General features: G+C 47.5%; 1 protein-coding gene across 1 annotated transcript in view; it reads left to right on the forward strand.

Annotated features, from left to right (window-relative positions):
* The window catches only part of LOC144115799 (uncharacterized), a 36,556-nt gene extending 34,906 nt beyond the window's left edge, over nucleotides 1-1,650 (forward strand). The window contains exon 7 of the mRNA XM_077650291.1: nucleotides 1,317-1,650. Coding sequence (XP_077506417.1) covers nucleotides 1,317-1,604 — 288 coding nt within the window. The 3' untranslated portion in view covers nucleotides 1,605-1,650. The remainder of the gene's footprint in view (nucleotides 1-1,316) is intronic.
* The last annotated feature ends 9,719 nt before the right edge of the window (nucleotides 1,651-11,369 follow it).

Here is an 11,369-nt window from a genome sequence, read left to right on the forward strand (position 1 = left end):
ACGTGATGTTTTCACCTGTCAAACATTCAGCGCTGGTGATGCAGTTAGATGTAGAGAGTCCCGTGTGCAGTTATAGATGTAAAAAAAAAAATGCGACTCCACCAACACAGCCTCATATTCGATATGAGAGCGTTAGCTACGGGAGCTTCAATTGTTTACATCGGTGTGCTCAGAAAACGTGGAAAAGACCGAATTCAAACACCTGCGGATGTTTCTTTTCCGGAAACATCCCTTCTAAGACACAAGCAGCGCCATGTACCTTGTGGATTTTGCACTATTGCGATTTACAGCCACCTTCGCTATATCTGGCATATTTCCTCGTTATACTGGTTAATTTTACATGCGTGTGCATCACAGCGTGACAAATTGTTTGACACGATCCGGAACACCCTGCGACAAATGGTTCAGTCGTAATGGCCGTCTGAAGGCCCTCGGAATGTACGGTTTTGGAGCGGAAAGGTTGTCGTTGCGAATCTCGCACATATTATGGGCTTCATCTCAACTAGTAATTTTATCAGCGGGAACATGCCAAGCCATTTGACACCACTTCAAACAGGTGGCCCCCAAATTTTATGCAAATGGTGTTCCTGGGGGGGGTCTCACTTCGAAGGCCGCTATACTTGCACATGTATAACTGATCGAAAGCATCGGTAGAATTGAGGAGCTACGTGCCCAGTGTTGCTATGTGATGTAGTGTGGTCACGTAGAAACTGTTGATTTGACCTTCATTGGAGACAGACGTGTCCTTGACAAACATAAGTAGGAAGAGGTAATGCTCTTCAAAAAAAAAAAAAATTGTGGTCTTACCTACAGTCTTGAAGAAGATGCCATATGGCCCAACCTCAAATATTCCAACAGGACCCCCAAATTTTGGAAGTAGGCACACCCCAGGAAATGGATTAAGGTGGATTAGTGGGTTTATTAAAGTAGGTTAGTGGATGGATTAAGGTGAGCATTGGGTTTGATTAGTAAAATCTTATATGATAAACCAATGGGAGGTACTAGATCATTCTGGTCCTCAGATTTTCAAATTTGGCAGTGTTGAGGATGTAGAGACCCTTTCGACCAAATAGGACAATTTTGTTAGGGAGGGACCAGGGGTTTTTTGCAAGATGACAACCTAAATGCTGTTGCATGAATTATGGGCACAGTACTCATCCTCACTGGAGAAGTTCGGCTCGCCTAGTGGGGCTGTACATTGCTGACATGTGATATTAAGCTTTTAGAGAACAGGAAGACATGGAACAGTGTGTTGAAAAGGAACAAACTTGACAAATATCCTCTCCCCGATTCCCTTTTCTCTCTTGGCGATTCAGACGCTGCCTGCGATGCCAACCAGAAAGGATGCGGAGGGACCCAGATTAGAGCCTGGCGAAAAGCCTACGCTGACTTTTCCCTCCATGAGCCAGCGTAAGGAAAACCTGAAATCTTCGTGGAACCCGCTGCAGCTGCCGGCTGAAGTTATCCAAAAGCCGTGGCCTGCCATCAATAAACTGATGGCTGCCAACGTGTTCAGATCCGAGCGCACCACGAGCCAGGGAAAGTCGGCACCATCGACCGCTGCACAGGGCAGATCTCGCCGGGAGCCCCAGTCACTGCAATAAATTCTCAGCATGGAAGTGCTGAGCCCAGCTGTGTGCATGCCCACAATTTGATGTTTATGCTTGCTTGGAGTTTGTTTTCCTAGTTCCGTCCAGAAGTACAGTAATCCCTCGTTATAGCGAAGTCAGCGGGATGGCGAAAAAATTCGTTATAAGCGGTAATTCGATATAAACGACCACCCGAGAAAATCTAAAGCAGTCGAGCTTTAATTGCGCCGCACCGGCGAGGCAGTAAAAAATCAGTGAAGCAAAACTTTATTCAGGTGCAAAAAAGGCAGTGAGCTTTGGCTGTTTCAAGTTCTTACTGGGCGCGTGCAACCCCTGCTCTAATCTGACCAAGGATTGAACGAGGGCGCGGTCGCCACGCCCATGCATTCAACCTGCGGGGTATTTCGAATCGCGAAGGCAGTGGCCGCTTTCATACGGGGGGTTCACGGAAATGCCGTGGCTCGAGTCTGAGGTGTTGTGCTCAAAAAACGATTACCTGCTCATTGTAGGTACGCAGCGCGATCGTGAAAACTGAACGGTTTTGCAATAGGGGCTTCGCATGATTACTGGGCAGTTTTTTTCCCGATGTGTACAGCTATGAAGTTTGCAATTGAGTTTTTCGGTGCACCGTTGTCGATGACATTGTGCTAATTCTACGGTTCGAGTGTCAGTGTTCGCGTCGCGTCTGCGCCGTTGACAGATGTGTAGGAACAAAATTCAATGACCCTACCACGCATTTAGACCGTCTGTCTAGCCGGACGGCGCGAATGACCGCCTGGAGAAAATCGCCGGGGAAACACCGTGGCTTCGTTCACCCGCCTTGTTGACAACCTGATTCGCCGCTGGCGATGCTCGGATTTTTTGTTTTTGGCAAGTTATCGATCTATTTGCACCGTTGTACGAAGCTAGGGGCGGTGTTTTATTGCGATGCAGGCCGATTATCATGACGAGTGGCAAGCAGATTTTTGGACCGGCTTCGCCAAAGTCGTCTTCCCGATTTGTTAAAGGGACGCTGAAACTGTTTTCAAATCGCATGAAACGCTGTGGTTGGGAAGAAAGGACCTTGAAAATCTTGTCTAAATTTTTTTCCTGATTCTGTCCGCAAAGAGAGCTGCAATCGCTTCTTAAAAACCTTCCGTCGCACGCCCTCTTCGCTTCCGGAAGCGCCAGGTGGGGGGACGCCAGTGAGGAAGAACTGGCGGAAGTGTGCGCCATTCACGGAGAGTCGGCCGGCCGTCCGGCTGCGCTTGCTTCGCTGTGGCCCGCGCTCTACCAAACCACAGATCGACGTAATCTTCTGCCAGTGCCGTTTACCTTCTCTTGTTCGGGCGTTCCGTGTAATGCTTGAAGCCTGTATATAAACTAGTTTTGGCATGACACTTTCGAACAGCGCTCAGCACACAGTGTGGTTGAATCCGTCGGTTGTTCTCCCCCAGCCTTTTCCACATTAACCAGACAGTCTGGTGGTACGCAGCTGAAACTGCCTGCACAAAATATGTGCATCAATACTTCTCTTTTCGTTACATTACTTTCTTACCTGTTTGTAAACTCATTGCCTTTTCCAGCCGGTTCACATCCATGCTGAGCTAAGGCTGCTTCCAGCACTCTCTTTGAGGCACACAGTCTTGAACACTTTTGAGCTCGTTACGCACTGTGTGCCTTTTGGCTTTTTCTTGATTGCTTGCACCTCATGGCAGCACAAGCAATTCTCTTAATCCTTCATCAGTGCGCAGCACATGCAGCTGCACCTAACTGAACAAAAAACCGATTATATAAGCCTAGTATACTTGAGCAAAGCAAACATTTGCATTCATGAGCACTTGGTCATGGCTGACGATCGGCAATGGCACCAGGATTCATGCAAATTTGTCCTTGAGTCAGAACGGCAAAGTTGTCGAGCCGCGGTACGCATATATCTGCCACAAGCAATTCTGCCGGTTATCTCGATATGCAACAGCAGCAGCTATATCTTGCAGCACACTAGTTTTGATGAGCAGCACTGCGAGCTCCGAAACACAGCCATAATTTTTGTTCAAAAGTGTGTTCAGCATGCAAAAAACAACGTATGGGTAAGTGCAGAAGTTTCATGGTTGAACACTAGCCCGAACATGCGACAGAAGGAAAGCGCACGCGGGAGCTTCCTCCCGGTCGCCCCGTCTCTTCGCGCTGCAGTACAGCGCCTTCGGGAGTAATTAGGCAAGTAACTATTAATAAATGAACAAATGCTTTACCTCGCGCGACTCGTGTAAGCTTGCCGGTGAACTGAATTAGATCATGTTTACAGGCGTTACAAAAAGTTGGTGGCCAGGCTTTTTGCAGCAGCGGTACACAAACGTTTCGACTCAATTTACTTTTTTTTTTATTGCCACTTGAACCTACGCAAATCATACGTATCAGTCGAGATTTGGTTTTCGTGTTACCTGGGCATGGTAGGACGTGAAAGGCCCATACTGGGTTAACGAAATTTCCGGCTAGCGGGCGCCGCCTTGCGGTCGCTTCTCTATTACATGGCTTCTTATCAGGCGGTGGCACTAGTTTTCTGTTCACTCTGTAGTTCTCAACGGTTTCGGAATAGGTTTGCGCGCGCTCGTCCAGGTTCCGACAGTCAGGTGGTTTCCACAGTTACCCGCAAGCAGAGAATATGGGAATGCGCGGACTACCCCGGATTCGACGAATGTTTGATAGCAGAGAAAGCTGGGAAGCCCTGCTGCGCAGCAAAGAACACGCTCGGCAGAAACAAGCCAATCCGCCTGGTGGCTGATGCCGCGAAGAGAGAAAATTTCTATTAGCCTTTAGTCACGGAGGCTCCGGCCCCCGCCCTCCAGGCCTGCGTGCCGGGGGCGGTGAGTAGTAAGGTGTCTCCATTTCCGGTGGAAGTAAAAGCTGTCATCCACTAGGGTCCCTAGAAATACTTGCTAGTCTGGCGTCCGCCGCCTGCGGTGGGGGCTGATGCTGAATGACCGCTGCGGAGGCGCTGTGAGCAATCGGTGTGCCTTGCCAGCCACGGCGTCTGCGGTAGACGCGCGCGTTTCACCCCGCGAAACGAATTTCCTGCGTGTTTTCAGATGACTTGCGCGTGCGATTGCTCTATTTTTTTTTATTTCAGCTTAGCCGTGGTTTTTCAATGCGCAGTTCAGTCATCGGCGTAGCGACGCAAACGTTTTTGTTTTTTTTTTGTGAGCAAATTTTGTGCGCGCACTCCAGAGTCGAAGGCGAAACGAACCCACTTATTTTTACACCCTATTCTCGTTTCTGAATACTGCTGCCATGCCATATTATATACCGTCTTAGGAATTTAAATAAAAATATCCTTCCATCAAGAACATTACCCATGATTCTAAACCCCATGACCGTGTGTGCACGCAACAGAGCGCTATTGACAGTGGCATTTTCATTCATACTATTGATCCGATCTCAACTTCTACGGGAGCCGCCGCGGTGGCTGAGTGGTTATGGCGCTCGGCTGCCGGCCCGAAAGACGCGGGTTCGATCCCGGCCGCGGCGGTCGAAATTCGATGGAGGCGAAATTCTAGAGGCCCGTGTACTGTGCGATGTCAGTGCACGTTAAAGAACCCCAGGTGGTCGAAATTTCCGGAGCCCTTCACTACGGCGTCTCTCATAGCTTAAGTTGCTTTGGGACGTTAAACCCCTATAAACCAAACCTATAAACCAATCAAATTTTACGGACTCTGACGCTAAAAAGACTGAACACTGGAAACTTCTAGATGCATGCACAATTAAAACATGTAAGATGAGAACCTGGGTCCTGTAAATCATGTGCTTTAGGCAAGCTGCAGGAACGCATTCCTTAGTGCTTAGGCAACCGAGTTACAGAAGTAATGAACACAAGCATGCATTCTAAGTAGTACTTAGAATCCCGTGCATTATTAGCCCATGCTGTGTAGGTCACACGACCTGTCAGGAAAAAGATACCCAAGGATCAGTAATGTATAGCACAACATAAAAGTCATTGTTAAACACATTTATTTTCATCACTTTGCACTCAGGCTGCCCACATTTTTGTTTGCACCACTTACTGGCATCTTCTCATCTTTTAACAGCTTCGGCTGCTCTTTCTTGGCAGCCCTCTCAACATTGATTGGCTTCATGCATGTAGAAGCGCAGGCGAAGCAAAATATAGAATTTGATTGTCATTAACAATTTCACGTCCATGTTTCACACAGGCCGTACAGTCTATGCACTGGATTTTTTTCAGTGCTTTTCTAGCCGGAGATACAATTAACATCTCGTGGCGTTTTCCTGTCACACAGGCACTGTCGTAAGAGGTAATACTTGTACGTGGGACACAAGAGACCAATGCAGTTTTTGCATCATGAGCGCTCCTTTATCAATTAGTCTGTCGAGTATAAGCAGCATATTCTCGCTGCACGGCTGTTTCTTAGCCACCGAAACTAAGGAAGTGACCACTTCTGGAGCACAGTTTCCCGCTGGTGGTAGTTTCGCAAGATTGTAGAATGTGAGTACATTAACCAAAAACTAAGCGGCATTCCGATGGTCATAGATCCTGATGATTGCCGAACAATGCTAAATACGCTTTCAAGTCTGTCTTGGCTCAAGTTTGCAGTCATCACGTACTTAAAATGAAGTGTGCTGAGATATGCAACTAAAGTGTGCTCTGAATTGAAACACGAAGTCCCTCTGCTATGCTGTTGCTCAAAAACCCGCCGATTGTGGCCTTTGCATGAATTTCCCACTTGGTGAGGTGTTCAAGGAACTCCTTTAAAATATAAAGTTTGTTGACTGGGGGTATAACCAACACCCTCTAAATACTTTCTTCAGGCCTCTCCAGGCCCTCCTTTCCACACGCGCTACGTCACGCCAAGTGTCCGGTCAGGCTGCTCACCAAGCGCGGCTCCGCTCCGCTCGGTTGTCTCCCTCGATGTGCTCGCGCTTGCCCGGGCAAGCACAGACACGAACGCAGTCTTGCAGTGAGCGTCTAGCTGCTGCTTGAGTCTTTCAGCCTGGCGTTGGGTGCATTTCCGTTCGCTCCTCGCACGGCTGTGTCTGTTTCGTGTGGCCGTTTCTTGTGTGGCGTGCGTACCTGTGCTAGCGCACGAATGGGAAACTGATTGCCTGCCGTGTAGCGAGTGCAACTTCGTGAAATATGGGCCGGTGCTGTGTTCCCGGGTGCCGCGGGAACTACCAGAATGGTCCCAAAGTACGTGTTTATTGCTTCCCAAGAGACGAAGTACGAAGAAAAGCCTGGTTGCGAGCCATTCCACGGAAGGATTTCACACCTACAGAGCATTCGAGGGTAAGACTGAAATATTGCTTAATAGGCGCTGGTAATTATCTTAGTTGTGAGCTGTCGCTCCCGGAAAGGCATGCTGTCTTTGTAGGCAATGATATCACTTCTTACACTTATGTATGAATTGTCCAGGAAGCATTTAGTTCTGTGGATGTGCATAAGGCTTGTGTAAAAGCTGTGTAAATATGTAAAAGCTGTTCACTATTCAGACTCTTTTTACTTAGTGTTTTAGGCAATGGAGAGTCATGGCGAATGGCCTTGCTTCATTTTCTCGTGCAGGTGTGTGAACTGCACTTCCACGCAGGCGACTTCATTACGACGTTGTCACACCAAGATGAACTGACAGGGAAAATAATAGAGGTGAAGCGTGACAGGCTACAGTTGAAGATTGATGCTGCGCCTTCTGTTTTTCCAAACTGCCCAAAATACTTGTCCTCAACGCCTGGACGGAGTGAATCGCCAGAGACGAAAAAAGCAAGAAGGGAAAACGCTGCTTTGCAGGAGGCTATGAGGAAGTCACTTCAGTCTAATGAGCTTGAACAGAAAAGAAACAAAGTTTCATCTTACGAGGAGTTCAAATCTAAGTTGCCTGGAATCTGCAACACGAAATTCTGGACCGTTTCTGTCGATGAGCAGTGCGTTAGGTTCCTTCTCATCGAGAATGATCCTTCACCTAATGTGAAATGCGCCTTGGTAGTTCTCCCTGATCTGTCACTTTCTGTTTTCTTGAATGGAGTGAAGCTTCTGTCGCTTCCTTCAGGCAGGATTCTGCCAGCTCAAGTATGCGACACCTCCAGCCTGTCCTTGCTGCTAGAAGAACTCGAGATAGGCTTGCATAATATACCTGAGGTGACGAAAGAGTCGAAACATACTAAAGTATTGCAGTTTGTCGGTTCACTGCTTGCAGACCTCATTGAGGACAGTGATACGACGAAAGAACAGTCTTCTTTGCTGAAATTTCTGGTTGAGCAGATAGAGCTTCTCCTCGCGAAACAGCATGTGTATAGCGCAGAGCTGCTGGTATTCGCCAGTATTTTGAATTCAATTTCTCCTCACGCATATCACTTCACAAGAGCTGCATCAAGAATCATTCTGCCCCATCCTTCCACACTGCGCCGTGTTTGCTCAAATTACAAAGCTGACCCTCTTGTGGAGCAAAATCAACCGCACTGTCTCTCCTACATCCGAGAACGAGTCAAATCAATGAAAGACCACGAGAAGACAGTGACCCTGATGATCGATGAGATCCACATAAAACCATACTTCGACTACAAAGGGGGCACAATAGTAGGATCGTCGGTTCATTCAACGGAACCAGCAACAACAGCCCATGTGTTCATGGTACAATCACTCCTTTCTGCAAACAAGGACGTCATTCACATATTACCTGTGAGCAAACTGAGCGCAGAAATTTTGCACGAGCATGCTAAGAACATAATCATTAATGTTGAGAAAATGGGGCTCAAAATTATCGCTGTGATAACGGACAACAATGCTCTGAACCGCAAGATGATGTCGTTATTTGCTACAAGTCCTCAGGTGAGCATTGTCTATCCCCATCCAGCCGATAACGCTCGCCCTCTTTTCTACGTGGTCGATCCTGTGCATCTCTTGAAGTGCATTAGGAACAATTGGATTAACCAGAAAAACCCTGGAACATGCCTCTATTTCCCTGAAATGGACTTGAGTGGAGCAATGCCCGAAGGGCCTCCTCGTATGAAAGCTGCTTCTTTCGCAGCTGTGCGGCAGCTTTATTCTTCAGAGAAGACGTCGCTTGTGAAGGCTGCTTACAGACTGAACGCAAAAGCCGTGAATCCAACCTCAATGGAGCGGCAAAATGTAAAGCTCGCTCTCGACGTCATTAATCAGTTTGTTTCAAATGCCCTCAGGACACATGGTTCCGCGTTCAAGATTCCTCAAGCTGAGTCGACTGCTCTTTTCATTGACGTTATCCTCACATGGTGGCAAATAGTCAATGTTAAGACCCCTTGCAAAGGCCAGAGGCTAAGGGACAGCATGCAAGACCCTGTAAGGTCTGTTGATGACACACAGTTAGCTTTCCTGAGCGGCGTTGTGGACTGGTTGGACGCTTGGGCAAGAATAAACATCACCAGTGGCTCGCTGACGAAAGAGACTCACAGTGCTTTGCGACTGACATGCTATTCTCTGGTAGAACTCTCGCGCTACTGCTTAGAAGAACTTCACTTCAAGTACGTACTGCTGGGCAAATTTCAGACGGATGCGCTAGAAGACCGGTTCGGCCGTTACCGCCAGCTGGCAGGATCACAGTACCACATTTCCGTGCGTCAGCTCTACGAATGTGAGAAGAAGCTTCGTCTTCAAAAACTTTTGACATTTCCACGCGAGGAAACAGAGTTTGAAGACGTAAGTGAGGATCTTGTCCCATGCAACTTTTCTGTGGCTGTCAGCGACGACGATATTACACACGCCCACTCTGACATGGATGCTATTGTCTACATTGCAGGATACGCTGCTCATGCTGCTTTAAAGAAGCTTTCATGTTCTGCTTGCTTCAGCACATTGGTGATTGAAAATCGAGAGATCGAAGCGGAAAATACTGCCATGATAGCTAACCTGTCGAGAGGAGGGCTGAAGTTTCCCCAGCCATGCACAGTTCACATGGTACTGATGACTAAACTAGTTGCAGAGAAGTTGTCTTTTGGAGCAACCGCGGAAGATTTTCTCTCCTGTAGAAATCAACGTGGTGTCGTGATTTCACAGACGATTTCCCTCCTGGACGAACACGACATTGAGACATGTGAAAATGGCCACACTGCACAAACTCTCCTGCGCTTGGTAGTACGCGTTGCAACCAACGTTGTTCTAAACAACTTTTGCAAACTAAGAAATGATGCCATACAAGACAATGCGCAGCAGAAGGCCGCAGCCCGGAAAGCAGCAACGCTTAAGAAGAAGTAAGTTTTATTCCCAAGCAATAAAAATGCTTTGCGCACACTTCATTGCTGGTGTCTCGTCGTTTTTTATTGTAAGGGTCAGATTAGCTGTACAAATACTCAACAGCGCAACATTATTGTGAGTGTCATTATTGCTGTGTGTGAAAGCTTTAAGCAAAACACAATACAGAATAAAACTAACACAATGCGCAGTAGACGGTGTTTTTTTTTTCAATGTTCACGAACTTCTACTTTAACAACTAGATATACGCATGTGCGGTCTGTGCGGATGGATTTTACCGCACGGCAGACATCATGTACGTGATAGAACCTAATAATTAGATGATTAATTGAAATTAACTAATCAATTTTTTATTATAATGACCAATAATGCGAAATTGGCGGCCGTATGCTAAATTGTTTATTATAAAAAACTGTATTAGCAGCTCGAACTTTCTTGACAATAAGGTGTTCTGCAATAAAAAAAATATATAAAGCAGATAAAATGATAGCCTAAGGCGCGCACAAACTAGCGAATTTCTTTTCTGCAGCAACGACAAAAATGAAAATGAAGGAATCACTTATAAGGCAGCTACGTACGGCAGTACCCGAATAGTGCAGACGGGCGCGGCGCGCTGAAATCGCGGAGCGCGGGGCCTGCACGGTCCCTTGGCGTGACGTCACGCGGCCGGTGGAGAGGCCTTAGTATTGAGAGGGTGTTGGTATAACGCTGCTTTTGGCACACGCGCAGTCATCCTGATAAGCTTATTCATTCTTCTGCAAAAGATTCAGTGCCTTCCACGAAATCAAAAGAGCGTCCTAACTGGGTGCAATAAATAAAAAGACCTAATTATATCACCAAATAGCTGGAATGCGGGAGCAGCTCTCGTTTTCTGAAAAGAATTGGGATTCAGGTGCATGCTGGTGATCTTCGGCATGGCTATAAGCGAAACACTCTGGCTGTCCATTTTCCAAGCTTCTCGGATCGGTTTGAGCGTGCACCCGACCCTTGGGTGCGTTAAACCATTTGCCTACAAATGCATTTCGCGCATTTTTAACTAGATGGTGGAAATCTGACGGAAAGCGCAGGTGGCGAATTGAACTTGCAAGATGTGGCGCTTGTCACGTCATCTAGACATGACGCGATCACACATCCATAAGAACACACACGCGAGTCAGCGTTCATGGATTTGGCAAAAAAACCACCAGTATTGTGGGCTCGCGACCAAGAAGCAGCGCGCACCACTTCCGCAGCCACGGCACGACGTTCCGAATGTGTGCAGCGCCCCCTGCGCATTCATCCGAGGCGCGGTCAACCGATTCCGTAGGGGGCTCCGCGCGAACGGCAGACTAGCAAGTATTTCTAGGGACCCTACATATACCCATCCATCCAGTCGAGATTTCCAACACGTGAAATGTCGCGACTTGACTTTCGCTGCCGGCGCGCTCCGCGGCGTCGTTGGTTCCGCCGTTTTCTGAAGCTGCTGATGGCTCGAACATGTATGGCGAAAGTCCAAACTGTTCAACACTAATTGAATTATCCATAATTTCCAAAACGTGGTCCTTAAAAGCCAGCTGAAGCAATGCGCTACGCAG

The sequence above is a fragment of the Amblyomma americanum genome, chromosome 1 (assembly GCF_052857255.1).
Source record: "Amblyomma americanum isolate KBUSLIRL-KWMA chromosome 1, ASM5285725v1, whole genome shotgun sequence".
NCBI lineage: Eukaryota > Metazoa > Arthropoda > Arachnida > Ixodida > Ixodidae > Amblyomma > Amblyomma americanum.